Source organism: Chiloscyllium plagiosum, chromosome 41 (assembly GCF_004010195.1).
Source record: "Chiloscyllium plagiosum isolate BGI_BamShark_2017 chromosome 41, ASM401019v2, whole genome shotgun sequence".
Lineage (NCBI taxonomy): Eukaryota > Metazoa > Chordata > Chondrichthyes > Orectolobiformes > Hemiscylliidae > Chiloscyllium > Chiloscyllium plagiosum.
The window spans coordinates 18,768,466-18,792,960 of NC_057750.1; the positions used below are offsets into that span (position 1 = coordinate 18,768,466).

Below are 24,495 nucleotides of genomic sequence, written 5' to 3' on the forward strand. Positions count from 1 at the left end.
GCAGAAAGTTCGACATTCCCACAACTGAGTTATGATTTCCTCCAGAATTCCTGAAGTTGAACTAAAATACAATTTTGCAATCTCCATCATTCCCTCATCCCCCCGTTCTGCAGAACTCCATCACTTCTGTGTCTCTTCAGGTCGAGTTTAGATTAGATTTCCTAAAGTTATGGAAATAGGCCCTTCAGCCATACTGACCTTCCAGAGAGTAGCCCACCTGAACTCATTCCCCTACCCTACATTTACCCCTGACTAAGGGACCTAGCACTATGGGCAATTTAACATGGCCAATAGACCTGACCTGCACATCTTTAGATTGTGGGAGGAAACCCATGCAGACACGGGGAGAATGTGCAAACTTCACACCGACCGTCACCCGAGGTGGGAATTGATCCCAGGTCTCTGGTGCTGTGAGGCAGCAGTGCTAACCACTGAGCCACCGCAGTGTGCTTGACTGCTAAGCAACTAAATTCTGGAAATTAGCCCCAGATTTCAGTATCACATTCTGCTCTTAGTTAGACTAATTCTTAAAGTTTTTGATGCAGTTAAGGGGTTGGATGATAAATGCTGGCTGTCAATACTGCTGCGAAGCATCACTTATTTATTGAAATTCAACACCTTGTATGAAATGCAAGGAGTGGTGTTGTAGTGTATTTTCTATCCATCGTCTAAGTTCAGTTTAAAAGGACGTAAGTGTGTCATTTGAGAATCCTTCTCAGAGGACAGCATTTTAAATAGTTGGCAGTTTTAACATTGTTCTGTAGCACTGTGCTCAAATAACTATGACTATACATTTGGCGATGGGACCAAATTAGTAGTTTCAGGTAGGTGAAGAATTCAAAACATTATTTTGACTTTTATTGTTTGTAAGTTATCTCCAGTGGGTAGTGGCAGATAATCATTTGGCTCTTTGTTCAAAGCCAACTTTGGAATCCTGATTTGCTTTAAGAATAGTATTGTTATTGTTTCATCCTGTCTCAAGTGGAGATGACCTTTACTATGAGTCTATTCTCTGAAATTCCTACTGTTCACACTGAATATATTCAATGCAAGATTCTTCCCTTTCTTGACTAATGCAGTGGGAGACAGACTCATATACAGTATCTTTTATTGATCAGGAGAACTTCACTGCGTTTATACATGGGTATCTTGCTGAATTGAAAAACCTCTTCACATGTGTCATTCATTCGGCAAAGTTTTCCTGGCAACTGTTAGTAGAAATGCACTGTTAATTACTGGAAGTGTCAACTAAGTAGGATGTAGTAAGGATAAAGATGACATTTGCGACCTCAGTGTGCAGTAGAGTCAAACATTGTCAAATAAAGGATAAAGAAAGCAAAGCATTGTGAGAGGGAGGCAGTGAATATGAGGAAAGTTCACAATAGAAAAAAACAAAGAGAGAAAGACTTAAATAAAGTAAGAGAAAAATGAAAAGAAAGAAATGTATGAATGATTGAAGAAATGCTTTTTAAAGTGATCTCAGAACAATTTGCTGCCTGTAGGTTTGAGAAGTCAATGTTAAAACTGTTCAATATCAGCATGATAGAGATTGATTGGTACTATATCCACAATATTATACTTGTATTTCCATTCCAATATCTTTGTTTTATCTTTTTGCAGTGAATGTGACATCAATGTTGTTACTTTCAATAATTCGATAGACCATCACTGAAATTTTGTAAATGTTCATTACAGTCTAGTATTTGAATCAATCTATTGTTAGCTTTGTTCTTAGTTCCAAGTTATATGCAACTCCAACAGCAAAGAAATTCATTGAGATGCCTTATAGTATATAATGGTCTTTTTGGGTTTGACTGATGGCCCCAAATAATTCAAGAGAAATTGAGACTAAAGGATGACACCTTAAAATTAGAGATAGAATGGAGTGTTCTCAGGAATCATTCCTTCACACAAATTCTAATAGAACTTAGAAACTCCCTCATTAAATTGCAGTGGGTGCTAAGATTAAACTGAAACATTAAAGCAGAGTTAAGTACTGTTTTAGATGCTTTCAATATCAGGGATATGGACCGAAGTTGGGAAATGGAAATGTGGTACAGATTGGTCATTGAATGGGAGGAGGAGGTTGGGAAACTGAACGCCCTCAAAACAGTTGATTAGATGTTAGCAGTTATGCAATACATTTGTAAAATTGTTTTGAAAACAGCAGTGAAGTATAATTTGAGGGACAAAAGTTTTGGATAGGTAAATGCAAATAAAAGTGTTCTTGCTTATATAATGGATCTTGATATGTAGGATACAATATCAGAGTTTACAGATGACAGTCAACCAGGGTGAACTTTGAACTGTGAGGCAAATTTTGTGATTTCCAAAAGGTCAATGACAAGTTAGTGAAGTGGGAAGGTGATTGGCAGGTGAGGTTCAATGTAGGGAGGTGTGAGGCAAAGCACTTCGGTCAGAAGAACACTGAAGGGCAATATAAATTAAGGATTTCAATTCTAAAGGGGGCTCAGGAGCACAAGCACGTTGGTGTAGATGTACACAGATTACTGAAAGCAGCTGGACACGTGGAGGGAACTGTACTTAAAATATGCAGTGTGCTTGGCTTTATTAATGGGGTATAGAGTTCGAGAGAAAGACACTAATATTGAACTTGTACAAAGCACCTCAGTTCGTGTTTTATGTACTTTGCAGGCTCCACATTATAGGAAAAATGTGAATACATTGGGGAAAGTGCTGAAATAATTTCCCAGTGCAGGAAGGTTGGATGGGATGAAAGGCGTCCTTCTGCACTGTAACAATATTGCGGTTCAATGATATCCATGTTCCAAGAAATATAACTAAACTTTTGAAGTTTGCTGCTCTCAAATAAGTCTTTATAATTAGACAGTTGAGAAAAGACCAGCTAACTCAAAGACATTGTAGTCAATCAAATAAAAGTGTTAATATGAATAAAAGAGTTAGATCTACTTTTATTATATAATCATCAAGCACCAGATCCTGTGTTTTGATACAGATTGAAATAATGCCCAGGATCAAAGTCAGTTCTCAACTTCAGACATAGTACAATTTTGACAGTATTGTGTTTGCAAATGTGAAGCAGTGGGAAATTGAAGAGCAATTATGTAGAGAGATTGCTGATAGCTGTAAGAATAAGTGAGTTTTATTGATAAATTGGGACGGCCAGTGTTAAGAGCTTGGATGGGGATGAATTTTTTAAAATATGAATTTAGATTAGATTACATTACATTACATTACAATGTGGAAACAGGCTCTTCAGCCCAACAAGTCCACACCGACCCGCCACCCACCCATACCCCTACATTTACCCCTTACCTAACACTACGGGCAATTTAGCATGGCCAATTCACCTGACCTGCACACCTTTGGACTGTGGGAGGAAACCGGAGCACCCAGAGGAAACCCACGCAGACACGGGGAGAACGTGCAAACTCCACACAGTCAGTCGCCTGAGGCGGGAACGGAACCCAGGTCTCCGGCGCTGTGAGGCAGCAGTGCTAACCACTGTGCCACCGTGCCGCCCACGAAATATGTTCAAAAAAGTTTTCTGAATCACTATATAGATGGCCTGACTAGAAAAGGGGCAAAGCTGAACCTCCTCTTGGAAAATAAGGCAGAACACGTGACTGAGGTGTCAGTGAGGGTCATATTTGGACCAGTGACCATAATTCTATTAGTTTTAAAACAGTTGGAGGAAAGAATAGGCCTGCTCCGTGTATTAAATTCAAAGTGTGGGCAAAGCCAATTTTGATGGTATTAGACAGGTCTTTGGAAAGTTGATTTGGCGAGTTTGTTTGCAGGTAAAGGGATATCTGGCAAATGGGAGGCTTTCAAAAATAAGATAGTGAGAATTCAGGGGCAGCATATTCCTCCTCAAATGAAGGGCAAGGCTGGTAGGAATAGTGAACACTGGATGACTAGAGATATTTAGGCTCTGGTTAAGAAGAAAAAAAGAATATGTGTCAGGTACAGACAGCTAGGATTAAGTGAATTCCTTGAGCAGTAAACGGGGTATAGGAGTACACTTCAGAGGGAAATCAGAAGTCAAAAATAGGATATGAAATAGATTTGACAAATAAGGTTAAGGAGAATCCAAAGTGATTCTGCAAATATTTTAAAGGCAAAAGAGCAATTAGAGAGAGACTAGAGCCCCTTAAATATGCTTGAGGCTAGCTATGAGTATCATAGGAGATGGATGAGATGTTGATTATTGTACATCAGTACTTACTCTGGAGAAAGACATGGAAGCTCGGAAATGTTGGTAATAAATAAAGATGTCTTGAGAAAAGTCCAAATCACAAAAGGTGAAATCCTGGAGATCTTAAAAAACATAAAGGTAGTTAAAGCTCTGGAACCTGATCAAGTGTATCCCAGGACATCCCAGGAAACTAAGGAAGAAATTGTGGGGCCTAGCAGAGATATTTGTATAATCGATAGCTATGGGTAAAGTGCTGGAAGACTGGAGGGTGGCTAATATATTCCCGTTATTTAAAAACGTTTAAAGGAATAGCCAGACATGCACAAACGGGTGATGCCAGTGGTGGGTAAACCTTTGGAGGAATTCTGATATACAGGACATACATGTGTTTGGAAAGATATGGTCTGATTATGCATAGTCAGCTTGGATTTCTGTATTGAAAATCAAGTCTCACATACTTAATTGAGATTTTTTTTGAAGAGATAATCAAAAGGATAGATGAAGGCAGAGCTATAGTCTTTGTCTACATGGACATTAGCAAGGTCTTCAGCATGGTTCCACATGATAGAGTGTTTGGCAATGTTCAATTATATGGGATCCAGGAAGACCTAGCCAATTGCATATAAAATTGCCTTCACAGTAGGAGACATGAGGGTTGTGGTAGAGGATTGTATTTCAGTCTGAAGGCCTGTGACCAACAGTGTGCCATTAGGATCGACGCTGGGTCCACTGTTGCTTGTTGTTTATATAAATGGTTTGGATGAGAATGTAGAAGGCACGATTAAATAAATTTGCAGATTACACCAAAATTGATAGTAGAGTAAATAGAGAAGAAGTGATCCATAAGTTCAGACGTATTTTGATCCAATCAGCTGAGGAATGGCAGATGGAGGTTGAAGTAGTCAGGTGTGAAATGTTGCATTTTCTTAAGTTCATGGTGGAACCCTGGGAAGTAGAAATTCATGGAAACTGTACCATGTGGAAACAAATCATTAGGCCCAACAAGTCCACACTGACCCTCCAAAGACTATACCACCTAGACACATTTCTCTATCCCGTTACTCTATATTTCCCCTCACTGATGCACCTAACCAACACATCCCTAACCATTATGAGCAATTCCTTGAAAGTAGCCTCACAGGTAGACAGGGTGTTGATGAAGATGTTTGGCATGCTTGCCTTCACCAATCAGAGTATTGAATACAGGATTGGAACGTCATATTACAACTGTGCAAAGGAATTGGCAAGGCCACATTTGGAGTGCAGCATTTAATTTGATCAACCTGCTATAAGAAATATATTAAACTGGAAAGGGAGCTGAAGAGATTTACAAGGATGTTAATGAAACTGGAAGGTTTTAATTGGAAGGATAAGGTGGGATTTTTCCCCCTTGGAATGTACAAAGTCAAAGAGTGACCTTACATGAGGGCTGTAGATAAGGTGAATAGCCAAGATCTTTTCCCTGGGTAGTGGAGTCAAAAATAGAAGACATAGGTTTAAGGTGAAAGGAGAAAGATTTAAAAAGGACCTGAGGGGAAACATTTTCACAAAGGTGGTGATGCATATATAAATGAGCTGCCAGAGGAAATAGCAGAAGTGGGCACAATTACTGTGTGTAAAAGATGTGTTAACAAGTTCATGAACGGGAAAGGTTTAGAGTGATTAGGACCAAATGCTGGCTAATGGGACTTGTTCATTTGAGGATCTTGGTCGGTATGGATGAATTGGGCTGAAGAGTCTGTCTCTTTGCTACATAACACTATGACTCTTCTTATGTCAATCTGAAATATATATTTTTACTAAATAACAATAGGGTGAAGTAAAACAACAGATCACCTGGTTGAAATCGCTGTTAGTGTGACAGGAGGAGTAACAGGAAGAAAATTATTAACTCTCCATGATTAATTTAAATATAAAACACATGAATAAGAAATATAAGAACAGCTTTTGCCCTGCTGTAGTCAGACTTATGAATGGCCCTCTTATTATATTAGAGTTGATCTTTCTCTGCACCTTCTCTGTAGCTCTAACACTATGTCCTGCATTCTGTTCAATTACCCTGATGTATTTATGTAAGATATGATTTATCTGGTCAGGATAAAATATAATACTTTTCATTGTATCTTGGTACATGTGACAATAATAAATCAAATCAAATCAAATTAATGCTGCTATTGAATTGGTAACTGCTGTAACTCAAAACCAGTAACTTTTGAAAAGGAACCAACAGACCCAGTTCCTTCTTAATGAAACAGAGGAAGCAACATAAGGCCAGGAAGTAATCACTGATCACTTGAATCTGTTCCATCATTTCATTAAAGTACCGAATGTTACTAAGGATGAATGGGTTCTGGTATACATAGGATCTCCTTAGGGCTAAAAACATTAATGGGAAATAGAGCCGAAAGATTTGAATTACTTGGAGACACTGGAGAGACTGAGACCATTTCCTTAGGCTGCTAAGGGAGAGATTTAATAGAAGTGTTCAATGTCATGAAGTGTTTCAAATACATGGAGGTTTGGCAACCATAGAAACACATAATTTGTGTGACCTTTAATTTTTCTCTATATATCCTACATTTGGAGCCTTTATGTTCAAATCTTTGTGATCTAAACACTGGAATTCCTTCCATAAACCTTTCCACACCTATCTGTTGGGTCACTATAGCAATTTATTAAAGTCTGTCTTCTCATTGATAAATATCATACAGTTTTCTTTAGTTGTTAAGACTTTGGTAATGTGTCCAGAATATCTCTGACCCAGAGTTAAGTGTTGTTCAACTTGCCCTGATGTTGATGGTCTTGTGAAATCTTTATTTCATCAACTGCACAAGATAAATACCAATGTATTTACCTTATGAAGCACGACTTATTCCTCTCCTTAGCATAATGGCAAATTCCTAGTGACCTCAATTTAGGTAAGGTGTTGTGGCAATGCAAAAAGTATAAGCTGGTTGCTGGATTAAGTCCAGTGTGGACAGACTTCCATTTAACAAATGCATGAAAGAAACTGGGATCATTCTCTTTGAAGCAGAGACAGTGAGGTGGAAATTGAACTTGTTGTTATAATTATAATGGGCAATCTATAAAAGACAAGCAAAGTGTATCGACAAGTAAGCAGTGACACTAACAAATATGATGGACACCATGGCATATGACAGCATTTGAATTCGATAATAACATAATATCAGAAGAACTCAGCGCAGGAGTATGCAATTCTGCACTCGTCATGTAACATGATTCGGCTGATCTCATCTCGGCCTCACCTCAACTTTTCTGCCTGCACCCAATACTTTTTAACATGTTCCTACTTAAAAATCTGTCCCTTCCTTAAATTTATTTACTGTCCCTGTATTCACCTTACTCCATGATTGCGAATTCCACAGATTCATGATCCTACGAGAGAAGCAATTTTACCTCGTCTCTATTTTAAATCTGCTATTCTGCAGCCTAAATCCATGGCCTCTCATTTCAGATTGTCTCAGAAAGGGAAACAACTACTTTACATCTACTTTGTCAACTCCCTGTTAACACTTCATGTAGCTCAATTAGATCTCGTCTCATTCTCTAAACTCTAGCATCTATTGGCCTAAACTGCTCAATCTTGCCTTTACTTTCTGGAAAATACGTAGTGAACCTTCTCTGAATTGCCTCCACTGAATTACATACATCCTCAATTAACGATCAAAACCCAAATTAAAAGCTAACCTATTGACTACTACTGCTGATTGTTGTAAAAGCCCTTTTGGTTCACTATTGCCTTTTAGGGAAAGAAAATTTGTCATCTTTACCCTGGTCTAATGTACATTTGATTCCACGTCCATAGCAATTTCGTAACTCTTAACTGCTTCTGTGGCCCAGGCAGCGATCCTCCCATCTCATGAAGACATTTCAAACAAATGTTAATTGCAGCCATTGAACAGAAATGCAAATCTGAGGGAGAAGATCCCAGTAAAAGGGAAACTATTAGGAACAGACTCAAACTTTAGTTCTGGACTTTTCCAAATGGAAGTGCCAGGACAAATGTTTGGAGACAAGACTTCACATCCCATGACAGTATCTGAAAAATTTAAATCAAGTTAGTTGCAATTCTGGAATTAAAAACTAGGCCGACTCAGCAATGTTGACCTTGAACATTAAGGATTATTCTCATAATGTATTTTTTTTAGTTCAGTCCTTTAGGGAAGTGCATCTGATATGTATACACTGTTTAAATTATTCTGACTTCAGACTAACCAAATGTGGTTGACTATCAGTTGTCCTCTAAAATCGTTGGCAGTCAACCTCAATCATTTGAGAGCAATTTGAGCTGAGAAATATTATTCGTATTGTCAACAATGCTTGCATGCCAGAACAAATAAACAAAAAGTAAACTTCACAAATGACGTTACGAACATTTGACTGAATATCATTTGCAGGGCTTTTGAGGGGATAGCAGAGTGGTGATGAATTGAATATGTTACCAGTAATGAATTATATTCTTTATTTTCCTTTATTTTAATTCCATGTTCTAAGGTCATCTCTAATTTCCTTTCAAAATGAATGTCTTGCTGGGTCATTTCAGATCATTCACTTAAGAAGGAAACACATTGTAATGGGTGTGAACTCTCATGTAGGCTTATTAGATAAATAGAGTTGAAAAATGTGATGCTGGAAAAACACAGCAGGCCAGGCAGCATCCGAGGAGCAGGAGAATCGACGTTTCGGGCATAAGCCCTTCTTCAGGAATCCCGAAACGTCAATTCTCCTGCTCCTCAGATGCTGCCTGGCCTGCTGTGTTTTTCCAGCACCACATTTTTCAACTCTGGTACTCCAGCATCTGCAGTCCTCACTTTCTCCTTATTAGATAAATATGACAGATATCTTTCTCGAGAACATGTTGTCTTCTGTTCCCACAGCAATCGATGATAGTTCCGTGATCATTACTTCTGCAATGAGATTTATGGTCTAATGTTATTAGCTGAGCTCAAATTCCATCGAGGGCTTTAGCCTGTTAGTCGACTCACTACCACTATGCCACAGCTCACCAATTTGTCTAGTATCTTCCCTTATTGCTGTATCATTCCATGGCTGCACGCATTATATTTAAGATCACATTTCAGATATTAGACAAGAGTTGAATTTAGAAGTGCCTTCACCAATGAAACATTGTGAGCAAGAGTCCAATAAATTAAGGTAAGTAGGATAGCATGCTGGACCAGAATTCTGTTAAAAATTTCCAGATTAATAGGAAAATAACACTGGCAAGAGGCAGAAAGAATTAGATCAATAAAAGATTCAGATTATCATCTTTGCCGTCCTTGATTATTTAACTTAAAATGCTTCCAGTTTCTAATGTGATTAGATCATTAATTGATAATAATTAACATGTGGTCAGCAAATAGTTGAAAGCGCCAAAGAACTTAATTATTCTGTGTACGATTGAAATTCTCGTTAGAATTTCATTCTCATCCATGCTCTTTGCATTAATATTTACTTAATTCCCTCACAGAAGGTGCTATCAAGGAACCCAGCATCACTATTTTTCAACCCTCTCCAGAAGAAGTTAATAAGAAGCAGAAGGCGACAGTGGTTTGCCTCATATCTAACTTCTATCCAGACAATGTCAAGATCACCTGGCTCATCGATAATGAGATTCAGCAGGCCAATGACATAAGGATTCTGACTGATCCTAATTCCAGATCAGTGGATGGGAACAAATCCTACAGCATCACCAGTCGGTTAAGATTGGAGGCCCGTGATTTCGTCCAGCCTAGAAATGTTGCATGCAAAGCGGATCACTATACTTCAGAAAAAGCGATGACATACAATGCACATTTGACCATCAGTGTTAGTAGGTATTTGACTAAAACTCATTAAAATGTTCTGTGAGTTGCAAAGAATTTATACAGTTCCAGACTTTCAATTAAAAATATTCAATTGATAATTCCAGAAAAATCTAGACTCAGTTGCAACTGTAATGATGAATGTCAAAGTAAAGACTCATTTAAAAGACTTAACAGTTTGATAAGGTTTTGTGACTTACAACTTTGATTATCTGCATCTACACAATTGATACATAAAGTATTCTGATGCTAACAGCTTGTGTTTCTTTTTTTCTTTTCAGCAACCTGTGGTATTCGTAAAGGTGAGTCTCTAACTGTTTCTAACTGCTTCTGGACAACACACTAGAGGAAGGAGGGGAAAATCTTTTTAAAAATGCAGGGAAAATTTACCACAATAATTCTAGCAATGAGAGATTTCAGCTAATAAGTTAAAGGAGATGAGATTTTTCTCCTTGTAGGAGATTGTGGAGAGATTTGAAAGATTATTTCAGATTAGAGAAGGTAAATCAAGAAACTCTTTTCCCTGAGCTGATATCAGAAGAACTAGAGTAAGCTAGGGGAAGTAAATTGTGTGGAAATTCATGATTCAGAACATAACAATGGCCTGGTAATGCAGAGGACCTTTGTGGGAGTAGCGATGAGCTATTAATTCAAAAGGAAATTGAAATATTTGAAGGAAATAAATGATCAGAAAAGCAGACTGGAATTGACTAGTTTCTCTACAGAGAACACATATATATTCAATGGGTTGAATGTCTCCTTTTGTACCCTGAGATTTTAAATGATCGTGGCATTTGTTTTTGTTGATCTTGTTTAGTGGATGGGTATTGGCTTAGAAACTGCACAGAACTCAATGCTGCTTCAAGATCTTGCAGTTCAAATTGATATTTGATCCCAATTTTTAGCATGTCAGCATAAAAGAGACTCCTTCAAATAGCACATCTCCCGCTTAGTAAGCAGTAGGAGTGTAGGCCTCAATGATGAAGCTCACTTCTCTGGAGAAAGGGCATGAACATATTATCTTGTTACTCAGAGGAATGAACACAAATCACGATGATTCCTAATTTACACACTTCTGAGTTCCCAGTTCAGACATTGCTTTAAATTTTAGGATACAAAAGTTACTTTAATTCAAAGATGCCCAAAGAAAGCAGAATGTTTAAAATTAGATATGACATTTTGGAACAGACATTTTCTGATCAACTTGCTTCAGAGACTGAATTAGTGGTGCTGGAATAGCACAGCAGTTCAGGCAGCATCCAAGGAGCTTCGAAATCGACGTTTCAGGCAAAAGCCCTTCATCAGGAATCTGGTTTCCAGCATCTGCAGTCATTGTTTTTACCTTTTTGCTTCAGAGATGCTGGAGTGTAGGCCTCAATGATGAAGCTCACTTCTCTGGAGAAAGGGCATGAACATATTATCTTGTTACGCAGAGGAATGAACATAAATCACAATGATTCCTAATTTACACACTTCTGAGTTCCCAGTTCAGACATTGCTTTAAATTTTAGGGTACAAAAGTTACTTTAATTCAAAGATGCCCAAAGGAAGCATAATGTTTAAAATTATATATGACATTTTGGAACAGATATTTTCTGATCAACTTGCTTCAGAGACTGAATTAGTGGTGCTGGAATAGCACAGCAGTTCAGACAGCATCCAAGGAGCTTCGAAATCGATGTTTCAGGCAAAAGCCCTTCATCAGGAATCTGGTTTCCAGCATCTGCAGTCATTGGTTTTACCTTTTTGCTTCAGAGATGCTAGTACTCAGCCCTGGAGTCAATGGGACTTGAACCCAGGCATCTTGGTTAAGCATTAGAGACATTGTGGCACAAGAACCCCCACCTTGTTTGTATGAACTTACTATATTCAGGTAGGCCCTAGCGATAATTCTCTTGTCAAAGGTAGATCTTTTATGTTCTTGAAGATTGACACTAACAGTAGACTTCTGAAGTTCAAGTGTGTTATATTTTTAAACATATATATTGTTTGCTTTGAGAGAATCTAAATGTTGTTCACTATGATCATTTCACAGAAGAAAGAATCCAAAGCATGGGAACAGCAAAATTGACGTACTTGATCCTGTTCTGCAAAAGCATCTTGTATGCAGTGTTCGTGTCATTTCTTGCTTGGAAAACTAAGGTAGGATTGGACTGGCTTGTGATCTTCGAAATTTGTATGATAGATCTAAACTGTGTATTTGAAATAAGAATGAAAAAATGCATTTTACCCAGAGAATTGTGGTGTCTGAAATGTACTGTTTATAAGGGTAGTGGAGGCAGATAACCTCACAATGTTTAAAAAATGCTTGAATGAGCACTTGCAATATTACTAGACTGAGGGGCAAGTGCTGGAAAGTGGGACTTATGTAGATTTAGTGTAGCTTTGGCATTACAGATTTGATAGGCTGAAGAGCCTCTTCTGTACTGTATGATTCTATGATGTTTGTTCAACAGGTCTTTTTTTTGTTGATTCATTTGATGTGGGTATTTATTGAAAAGGATATTTATTGTCCAATCCTATAGCCTTGAACAAGCTGGTGATGAGCTGCCTTCTTGAAAGGCTGCAGTTCTTGTTTCTCCCTGACACCCAAAAACTTCAGTTTTGCTAAAGCTTAATGTTGCTATCTTCAGTCAATTGTTGCCTTGATATCAAGGGCTATCACTCTCATCTCACATACAGATTCATCAGTTTACATTTGTATTTTATCCCATGCTTTTCCAAATAAAATTCTATTCCACATTCATTTTAACTGCTCCCGATATCTCTGAAGTTATTGTGGAAACTCACCTATTCATTATTAGAATTATGAAAAAATAATAACAGAGAAAGAGATCATTTGGCACACCTTGTCCTATCCAATGCTCATACACTACACTAACCTGCTCCGATTCCATTTAATCTAAACTTTCTCGTGACTTGGCCTTCTTGCATTTGTCTACCTTTCAAATAAAGATGTCTATGCTATCACCTCAGCAACTCTTCACAATTGCAGATGAAAATGAAAAGCAGAAACAGAATTTATTTTGACCTATCAACCTCATTCTTCCATTTAATTCAATAAATGGTCAATTCTGCCTGATCCTCGAGTCTTTCATTCTGTTAATCCCTGCTTTAATGTAACCTGTTGGGGTACATGCTCATTTACCTTGTGAGAGTTGCATTTGTTTTTGAGGTTAGCTCACATTCTTCTAAATTCCATGGAACATAATGCTTTCCTACTAATTCACTCACCTTTGGCCCATCCCTTCATCTTGGGACACAATTATTTTGCATGCCTTCCTAAGTCAGGTTTATCCTTCCTTCTAGAAGGAGACCAAAATGGTGTATGGTATTCCAGGTGTTCCCTGGGTAATTACAGCAAGACATTCTTTCTTTTAATCTTGAATTAAATTGCAGCGGGTGACTTCCATCCCTAATTCTTTGCTCTCTCTGCATGTTCACTATTTGTTAATTGGGCACAAGGGCAGTTGGATCACTCGCACTACCAAGCTTTTCCAGTACCTTAAAATTTAATTAAAAATTTGCTTTTCGCCTTTTCCTACCAACTTCATATAATAAAAATAGAAATTGCTGCAAAATCTTAGCAGGTCTGTGGAGAGAAACCAGTGCTAATGCTTTGGGTCCAGTGACCCTTCTGCAGAATTAGATTGTGTGAAGTACAGATAAAGTGCTGCTTCACCGAGATGGTGTATTTGAATACTGATCAGGGAGGAAGTAAACAGGTAGGTATTGCACTTTCTGCATTTGCAGGGGAAGGTGCCGCGGGGTCATTTGGAGTGAGGGATGAGTGGACCAGGATGTCCTGGAAGGCTGAAGGCTGAAAAGAGAGGGGAGGGGAATATGTGTTAGGTGATGGCATCCAACAGAGATTCTGGAAATGGCAGCTAATGATCCTCTGGATGTGGATGCTGGTGCGATGGTAGGTAAGGCAAGGAGGACCTATTGCTGTTGTGTGATAAAAGAGAAGAGGTGAGAGCTGATATCCGGGAGATAGGTCCGACCCGGCTGAGGGCTCTGTCAACTATGGCATGAACGAATCCTTGGTTGGAGGGGTTTTTTTTAGATTAGATTAGATTACTTACAGTGTGGAAACAGGCCCTTTGGCCCAACAAGTCCACACCAACCCGCCGAAGCGTAACCCACCCAGACCCATTCCCCTACATTTACCCCTTCACCTAACTTTTCTTTTGGATTGTGTGAGGAAACTGGAGCACCTGGGGGAAACCCATGCAGGCACAGGGAGAATGTGCAAACTCCACACAGAGAGTTGCCTGAGGCAGGAATTGAACCTGGGTCTCTGCTGCTGTGAGGCAGCTGTGCTAACCACTTTGCCACCATGCCACACCAAGTGCTTTAATAACTTCATGGTATAGTTTGTCTACCACCTTCTTGGCCAATCTCCTAACCTACATAAAACCTGTCTCCCAAAATGCATCCCCCTCAAAAATGATCAAGATTTGCATTAGCAGGCAGCAGTGAGAATATGAGAGATATTTTACTATGTGGAGAAGTGTTATGATTAGACAGCACTGCTTAAAAGGAAGGTTAATAGAAGGAGATTAAGTTATAATTTTCCAATGAGAGCAGAAGAACTGCTTTGAGCAGGGACAGAACTTGGAAAGTGGAGAATGAACAGGATAACTGGATAGCTCATTCAAAGTACTAGTAGGGGTACAATGGACAAGATATCTTCATTAAATATTCTGTCATTATATGATCCTCCTGATGGTAATATGTCTGTTTTCTTATTTGGTAATAGATCTCTTCCAGCAAGCGGTTTGACTGATCATCATAAAGCACTGAACTCAATGAATGGATAATAGCCGAACACATGAAAGAGGGAGAAGAGACAAAGCAAGTGAATTGTGAATATCGATGGGTAACTTTATCCAGGCCATTCCTGCTGCAATCCTGAAACTTTGATCTTTTCCCTGACTCTCCAACAGTGTTGCTTGAGATTATCAGATTAAATTTATGCCTTGACTTGCTTTTTCAACAGAAATAATTATTTCATAGTCTAATTTCTTTAAGTGTCTGTGCTTTGAATAGATTAAATTTTGAGGGTGCACCATTCCCATTCCAGTCTGTCATTCATTATCAAACGCTAGCCATTTTAAAAAAATCTTTAAGTAGAATTAGGGAGATTAAAATGCAAGAGGAGGATATTCAATGAATCATCCATGTGCCTGTTCTTTCAATGTCAACCATGAGTTCCAATAATTACAAGGCCAACAGTATCAGTTTCTCTAATCCATCTATGCAGGTGAATTTCTGCATGCGAAATTGCATTTTCATAAAGCAATGTATATTATGAAGTAGTATAAAGCCTTTTGTAACTTAAGATCCCTTTAATGCAACTGTCAATGCTAATCACCTCATAGATTGCAATGAAAATGGAGATTAGAATCATGCATCATTTGTAACAGTGTTCAGTAGATAAAGTATAGTCAAGTAATGTGTAATTTTGTACATATTGCTGTTTGTTAATTGTTTAAGAAATAAAAAGAACATTTTAAAAAAAATAATTGAACTTCTCTTCATTATTATTTGAATTTTGTCCCACGTCCTCTGCATTACAATTCCTAGGTATCTTACAATATGTATTTTGTTGAATGCTGTCGATGAAAGTATCAAAGGATAACACATGGAAAAAGATGTACAAGGAAGTTACCTTTATTATCCTTCAAAAAGAAGAGATGGAATGGTGCCATTATCATTAGAATATTAATCTAGGGACCCAGGTAATTTTCTGGAAACCTGGGTTGTAAATCTACTATGGCAGAAGGAGAATTCTTTAAAAAAAGGTCTAAAATTGGGAGTCTAATGACAACTGTGATAAGCAGTTTGATAACTTGGAAAGCAGTGATGGAATGCTTAGAGTCAGCACAGTCATGAAAGGAAAATCATGTTTGACATATTTATTTCGTTTTTGTGAGGATAATTAAAAGAGTTGAAAAGGGTGAGCAAGAGCTTGAGGTTTATTTGGATTTTCAGAAGATCCACAAAATGTTCCCACATAAGATATTAGACTTACATTAGTGTGTAAAATTAGGGCATATGGGATTGGGGATCGTGTGCTGACCTAGATTTAAAAACTGGTTGACAGACAGGAGTAGAAATAAACGGATCTTTTCCAGAGTGACAGGCACTGACTAGCAGAGTTTCTTAGTGAACAGTGCTCAACCCCAGCTACTCGCAATATATACTCATAATTTAGATAAGAAACTAAAATGTTTGCAGACAGAGCCAAACTTGGTGGAGAGTGCACTATAATGATGAGGCAGAGATGTTTCAGTGCGACTTTGACAAGTTGAGTGAATGGGCAAATGCATTGTGAGTGAAGTATAATGTGAATAAGTGTGAGGTTATCCACTTTGGCAGCAAAAATAAAAATTATAAAAATAACGATAAGATTATTACCCGAAGAATGACAGATTAGGGTGGTATAGGAAGGATAATATTAAACTGGAAATCATTCAGAAAAGATTTGCCACGATGTTGCTGGGAATAGAGGGATTGAATTAGAAGGACAGCCTGGATAGGCTGGGGCATTTTTCACTAGAGCATAGGAGATTGAGAGATGACCTGATAGAGGTTTATATAATCATGAGGGGCATATATAAGGTGAATAAAAACCTCGGGTGGGTGAGTTCAAAACTAGGGGGCATGTTTTTAAGGTGAGAAGAGAAAGACTTGAAAAGAACCTGAGAAACACTTTTTGACACAGAGTGTGTCATATGTAGAATGAACTGCCAGTTGAAGTGCTAGATGCAGTTACAGTTACAACATTTAAAGACATTTGGGTAAGTACATGAATAGGAAAGATTTTGAGGGATATGGGCCAAACGCAAGCAAGTAGAACTAGTTTGGTTTTGGAAACTTGATAGGCATAGATGAGTTGGACCAGAGTCTATTTCTTTGCAGTATGATTCTATGACTCGAGGCACAATGATAACTAGATAACCTTGTACACCAGTCACTGAAAGTAAGCTTGCAGGTGCAGCAGGCACATGAACAAAGCAAATATATATTGGCCTTCATAGCAAGAGGATTTGAGTACAAGTACAAGATGCCTTACTACAAATTTACAGCTAAAAAACATACCAGGGGTCTTAGCTGCAGTTTTGGACTCCTTATTTAAAGTAGGGTGTTCTAGCTATGGAGTGATTGTCCTAAAGGTTTAGTAGATGCATTCTATGGTTGGCAGGATTGGTGTATGAAGATGGAGTGGATCGATCATGACTTATGTAGTGGAGTTTTGAAGAATGATTGGGGCATCTCATAAATAAAACTATAAAATTCTGGCAGGCCTAGAGCAGGTAAAACAGGAAGGAAGTTCCCAATTACTGGGAAGTACAGAACCAGGACTCACAGTCTTAGGATGCAGGGTAGGCCACTGAGATGAGGAGAAACATCTTAACCCAGAGAGTGGGAAACCTGTGATAGTGTTAGGGGCTAGTGTTAGGGTTCACCCATGGAATTCTTTTCCAGAGAAAGCAGTTGAGGCTAAAAGTTTCTGAATGATTCTCATTGTCCTTTTGTTTTCTTTTAATTTCCATTCAAATCTTGCCTTGTTTATTTCTTGCTCTTTCTCTCTCTCTGTCTCTATATATCTGTCTGTCTATCTATCTATCTATTTATCTATCTATCTATCTATCTATCTATCTATCTATCTATCTATCTATCTATCTATCTATCTATCTCAGATTGCCTTTCTTTTACTATCCCTCATTGCATGCCAATGTCTCTTACTTTTTCTGTTTCTCTCTCTGCCCACTGTCCCCACACTCTCTCGCATGAATTCAATTGTGTTCCTAATCATGTACCTTCTCTTTTCCAATATTATTACCTCCTTGTCTTCTTACCCACCAAACTCCCACCTTTCCCAGCTCCCCCAGTCACTCTGAATATTTTCTTCAAGGGAAATGCAAAGTGCAACAAATGTCCTTTGACAGTGAGAAGAAGGAAGAGTGAAGAGAAAGCTTATTGGCATACTATAAAAATAGTAATTTTACTTTTGGGAAAGCTATAAACTAAGTGCAAAAGGCAATCATGTCTTTTGACTTTAAAGATGATATCAAGGAAAACACATTGCTGAAAAATATTGCTTCAAAACAATATTTGAATTGCAAATGGAAAGAAAAACAAGCCGTAGTGTAGTGAAACACATGTTGAACGGAAGTTGTGGGATCTGAGTTTTCAAATGGCGTGGTACAGCTTTCTGCTGAGAGGTTTCGAATGTAGGTCATTGCATACAAGTTTCTCTCTGTGGTTTAACGGAATGGGCTAGCTACAGTCAAGTTGCTCTCTGTTTGGAGGTGCATTGCCTGAGATAGTGCTGTCTCTTCTCTTTTTGAGTGATAAGAATCATGAATGCCTACCACCTGCCACCTCCATGGAAAAAACTCGGTAAAAACAATGACTGCAGATGCTGGCAACCAGATTTTGGATTAGTGGTGCTGGAAGAGCACAGCAGTTCAGTCAGCACCTGAGGAGCAGCAAAATCTGGAAGGGCTTTTGCCTGAAACGTCGATTTTGCTGCTCCTCGGATGCTGCCTGAACTGCTGTGATGCTGCCTGAACTGCTGTGCTCTTCCAGCATCACTAATCCAAAACCTCCATGGAAAGCAATGCAGCTGCTGGGGATGCTTTGAAGTCATTAACACATTTCTTCAGCTAAATATCCATTTTTTTTTATACAAACATGCTTCTTATTTTCATTTTTTTTCCATATAATCAGTTTTTTCCATCCATTTTGGTTTTCATAACTTTACTTATTGATTCTTTTGTTCCTTTATTAAATGTCTTTTGCAAAATCACATTTGCCCCTTCTGCCTGCTTTGCTTCTATCAACTCTTTGCCCATTATTTTCTATCCTATTCTTTCTCTTTACTTTTTATCTATTTTTTCTTCCCTGGTTGTTTGCCTTTCTGACAGCTTTCCTTTCATGTCTTCAGTCCATTACATTTCCTCCTATGGCCTCCTTTTCCCACTTTTCTCATTGATTTATTTTTTTGTTCCCTTGCGTTTAAATAATTTCAAACTGGTATTCCTCCTCACTTCTTTTCTCACCAAGGCCTCATATTTGTTTCTTCACTTCCATCTTATCAAAAAAAAACTCATCATTGCCTTTATTTTCACCCTGCTTTCATCTCAGGATGAACGCACATTTTAAATTATGGTTTCTATTGCTACTTAATTATCACATTATCAGATTTGCTGTGTATAAGAGAGAAAGAAAATGAGACACTGAGAATGGGAGGAAACAATAGAAAGATGGGACAGAGAGAAAGAGAAAGAAGACAACAAGAGTTTGGAAACTAGGTAGATAGAGTGATCAGTTGGCAGACAAATAGACACATGAGTAAATCAGGAGAAAGATAGATGGATAGATAGATAAAGTTTGGTACTGAAACTTGCAATGCAATAGTAGGAAATACAGGCTGTCTGCAAAAGAGCAAGGATTTAACAATGAATTACAATATCAGGGTATGGAAATGCAAACACCTATAGATCTATTCAATTAGTAGTAAGTCCTGAATACATATTAGGGGTTTCATCTGGCACTGGTTTATCATCAATGTATTTTATTTGCTTTATGTAAATAAATCTGTATAACTCTGTGAAAAAAAAGGAACATAAATTTTGACTGTTATTCTGACGCTGCCTGAAAGGATAATATTTTGTGCTGAGTTTTGATGTTCATGCAAAGGATTATTTTGCCATCTGTGTCAAATGACCATGGTTTTTCCATTAATTCTTGATTTAAGTTTCATATAGAGACTACAGAAACTGCTGTTCAGTTATTCAGAGCAAATAAATCTACAGTGAAATTCCCCAGCTGGTACAAATGTAAGGTGCGGGGGTTAGGTGGCAAGGAAATATCATTTATCTGCCATGATGAGAAACCTGAAGTTCTTATCAGAGTGTAGAAAACTAAGCTGCCTTTTATCAAATGGTACTGGGATGATGGGAATATCACATCGTGGTTACTCAGCTTTCGGCTCTACACATTAGGAAGGTCTTCAGTGCCTTAGCAATGATATAAAAGGCATTTGCAAGAATGGTACCAGCATGGATGGACTTCCAGTTGCTGGATGGATTAGAAAAGCAGTGATTATTTGGTGAGTGTGGCAAAGTTAAGGAGTTAAGATGGAGAAATGTGAGAGAGCTACTAAACATAAGAGTGGACTTGATAGCGAGACTAGAGAGAAGCTGCTTCCTTGGAAGTGAGGTCAGTCAAAATATGACACGGATTTCAGACAAAGGAGCTGGAGGAACCTTTTTGTGAAAGGGTTTTTGAAATTGAAAAATAATTTTGAAAATTTAATTTGACATGTATATGCTGAGCACGGAACAATTTGCGAGTTGAATAGATCTCTCTTAGGATGGACTTCATTCTGTACTGTATCATTTGATGACTGTAGTTGTGAATTTGGGAAATAACAAATGAATGCTTGCTTCTCACCTAAGCATGAGCAAATGATTGCCAGAATTTCTATTATTATGGCTGTACTAACTGTGATATTGATATTAATGAGCAATCATATGAAGTGATACATACTGTGCGCAAGTACATATCAAGTTAATTTCCTTACTGAGTTGCTGGGTTTCCAAGCTGTCACCCAATTGCCCTAGCATGTGATCACAGGACCATTCAGTCCTTTGAGCATCTACTGCCATTTGAGAGCATTGTAGTGTGATTCCAACTAAGTTCAAACCGGCAAATATTGTCATTAAAATATTTTAAATATTTTCAAATTACTGTGCAGCCTCAAGAATGTACTGGGCAAGTCAAATTCCACTGCTGTTTGTGTGAAGAAGTTGGTCATAACATCATCTGGGATGACCCTATCTCATTTTAATGATGTTTGGTTTTATTCAATAAGCCGCCCTGAAAAATTAATTGTTTTCTGTTTAACTTCCAAATCATCTGATCAATATGAAGTCTTATCATCTCAAAGAAATGTAATGCCACAAAAGAAAGCATTAGGAACATAATTGTCTGAGCTCCTGACCATATGATTCTAAATACTCTCTTATAGAAGAGAAAACACGTCCAGCCTCTTAATGTGACAGAATGGTTACAACACAGAAGTAGACCATTCTGCCCCTGAGTCAATGCCGGCTGTATATAGGAATAATTCAGCAAGTCCCAGTTTTCTATCTACGCATCATTTCAATTAGTTAGCTTGAACACCTGCAAATCTGTCTGTACTCTTCAGTTTTAATGCTCATCTGGAAACGTTTAATAAAATGCAGCAACATTATCAAATTACACAGAAAGCAAAAACAGAACGCAAACAAGCAGGATGTGTGGTTATCAAAGTACAGCTGCAATGTTTTCAATAGGTCAACAGGTGCAAAATGTGCAGAACGTCAGCCTGGTGTGTGAGTTTAACAATAAGTGAGTTAGAACATCAAACGCTGATTACAGAAGCAAACCCACAGCCGTTGTGTTTTTTCACCAGAGAGAATGAGGCAGAACATTACCTTAAAGGGTAAGTTAGCAGAGTGATCATTTGACTAGGCTAGTAATCTAAACGTGTGAGCTAATAATAGAGTCATAGAGTCATAGAGATGTACAGCACGAAACAGACACTTTGGTCAAACTTGTCCATGCTGACCAGATATCCCAACCCAATCTAGTTCCACCTGCCAGCACCAGGCCCATATCTTTCTAAACCCTTCCTATTCATATACCCATCAAGATGCCTTTTAAATGTTGCAATTGTACCAGCCTCCACCACTTCCTCGGGTAGCTCATTCCATACATGTACCACCCTCTGAGTGAAAAGGTTGTCGCTTCGGTCTCTTTTATATTTTTCCCCTCTCATCCTAAACCTATCCCCTCTAGTTCTGGACTCCCCCACCCCAGAGAAGAGACATTGTCTATTTATCATATCCATGCCACTCATGATTTTAGAAACCTCTATAAGATCACCCCAGCTTATTCAAACTCTCCCTGTAGGTCAAATCCTTCAACTCTGGCAACATCCTTGTAAAATTTTTCTGAACCCTTTCAAATTTTACAACATCTTTCTAATAGGATGGAGACCAGGACTGCACATAGTATTGCAAAAGTGGCCTAACCAATCTTGGGATATGAGATCAGAAGCTGTCATGACAGATAATTTAATCTGTGCATTGAATGCCAGTATTGATATTTTTAAAAAATAGTTTTAGAATGGGGCCATAGATCATTATAGAAATCCATTGGAATAGGGGGGATCATTTAGCCCCTCTCAGTGATTCCATCATTCATATCTGATCTGAAGCTTAACTCCTTGTATCCAGCTTTAGGCATTATCCCTTGAGACTTTCCTTAACAAAACATTATAAATCCCAAAATCTATTTTAACAACTGATCCTGAATTTGTTGCTGTTTATCAAGATTGCCAAAATCTACTCCATTTCATGTGTAGATGTGCTTTCTAACATGTCTCCTGAATGATCTGGTCCTAATTCTCAGGCTATGATCCCTAGTTCTGGTATCCTCAAACAGTGGAAATATTTATCTTTATCTACCTTGTCTTTTCATGTCACTATCTTGAAGTCTTCGATCAAATCATACCTCGACCTTCTAAATTCTACAGAAAAGTAATTAATGCTTCACGAATGTCCCTAAAGCATGGTACTGGATTAGTGGTGCTGGAAGAGCACAGCAGTTCAGGCAGCATCCAAGGAGCAGCGAAATCGACGTTTCGGGCAAAAGCCCTTCTTCGCTGCTCCTTGGATGCTGCCTGAACTGCTGTGCTCTTCCAGCACCACTAATCCAGAATCTGGTTTCCAGCATCTGCAGTCATTGGTTTTACCTCCTAAAGCATGGTAACTTGCTGGTCTTAAATGATCTGGTCTATGAGTCCATACTCACTATGTAGTTGCTTTCAAGAATGATATAGAAAGCCACAAAACTGTCAGGAAGATCTGTAACTAGCGCACATTGTCTGGCTCAGGAAAGTAGATCATAATTGTCTTTACAAGAACAATAGAATTGACAATAAATTCAGTATTTTCCACATGCTTGCATAGTGAATGAAAATTAAAGGGCTTACTCAAACCATGAGTACCTAAACATGTGTGTATCTAGTATCCCGCCTCTCGACTTCCCACTAAGACAAAAGGTGCTGTATGTTTCCATCATTCCCCTCAATGATCTGTGTTTAAATACTCATTTGAGTGACCAATCTACAATTACTTTAACGTGCTGTCAACCATCCATATCCGTCATTAATATCTGTGCTGTCTCCTGCATTACTAAATCCTGAACTTACATAGCATGCTAATGTATCTGTCATATTATTTCTTCCAGAAAGATTCATCCTTTGCATATTTTGACCTATTTTTGGTTGCCCCTTTGTCCTTGAACTCTAATGTGTTTCCTACATTTTGCTTGGTTGCTGACTTACTTTCTACCCTCTATAAACTTGATCTTACACCAAAGACTGTCACCTAAGTCTCAACTCATATCGGGTCACATTCTCCTATCCATAGGTACTCACTGACATACATGACCTTTTCATATATCAGCATCTTGTTTTGAAAAACTTTGGACTTGTTTTAAAATATTTGAAATGCTCCCTGAATCTGCAAATTGCTCCAAATCCACAAACCCCTGAGATACTCGTATTCTTCAATTCACCTAACTGTGGTCTCTTGGGCTACTCAATTAACTCTTTCCACTGCCTCTCCACTGCTCCCCACACCTGGATGTTATTTCCTCATTGAAATTATTCCTTTAACCTGCTTGACCAATCTTTTGATCTTTTGACCTGTTATCAATTTATGTGACTAATTTAACATTTTTAATGGAAATGTGAAAGGTATGTGGGTTTATTAATAATTCTACATAAGTTCTTAAATTGTTTGTTTATGCCTGTACGCCTTGCATTGGAAGGGGGTCAGTTAGCTCAGTTGGTAGGTTTACATTTACCTTCAATATTTTGTGGTTCCACTGCTTTCTGGCATATTTCAGCTCCTGTATCTACTGTGAACTTCCAGCAGCTGCTGATTTCTCATTTTGAAACTCTTATCAAGTAAATTTTGCCTATGATTTCTTAAAGATTTAGGTCCTACGTCTGCTATGTGTTTCCCATTTTGTGAGCTTATTCCTGCCTTTGCTGTGCATTTTCCCCAGTTCTTGCATTCACATTGTAAATATCCCTCAAATGGGGTGCTGAATTACATAGGTTTATAAAAAAGAACAACTGGTGGAAGGTTTGGTTTATCACAATGCATAATTTGAATAAATCATTTACTATATTTACTATACTTTGCAGACAGATGGGTGACAGTGAGGGGGACTGGGAGGAAGCAGCCAGAGCAGGGATCCCCTGCGGCCATTCCCCTCAAGAACAAGTATACCGTTTTGGATACTTGTGGGGGGGGACGACTTACCAGGGGTAAATAATGGGGCTCAGGCCTCTGGCACGAAGCCTGTCCCTGTTGCTCAGAAGGGAAGGGTGGAGAAGAGCAGAGCAATAGTAAT

The 24,495-nt window shown here is 38.3% G+C and overlaps 1 protein-coding gene across 2 annotated transcripts in view; it reads left to right on the forward strand.

The window, feature by feature from the left end:
- LOC122542912 (immunoglobulin kappa light chain-like) overlaps nucleotides 1-15,521 on the forward strand; it is a 206,450-nt gene extending 190,929 nt beyond the window's left edge. The window contains exons 5-8 of one of the 2 annotated variants that reach the window (XM_043681057.1): nucleotides 9,672-10,013; nucleotides 10,287-10,307; nucleotides 12,041-12,147; nucleotides 14,768-15,521. In XM_043681057.1, coding sequence (XP_043536992.1) covers nucleotides 9,672-10,013; nucleotides 10,287-10,307; nucleotides 12,041-12,147; nucleotides 14,768-14,794 — 497 coding nt within the window. In that variant the 3' untranslated portion in view covers nucleotides 14,795-15,521. Of the gene's footprint in view, nucleotides 1-9,671; nucleotides 10,014-10,286; nucleotides 10,308-12,040; nucleotides 12,148-14,767 lie in introns of those variants that run through there. The other variant, XM_043681058.1, reaches the window with a different exon arrangement.
- The last annotated feature ends 8,974 nt before the right edge of the window (nucleotides 15,522-24,495 follow it).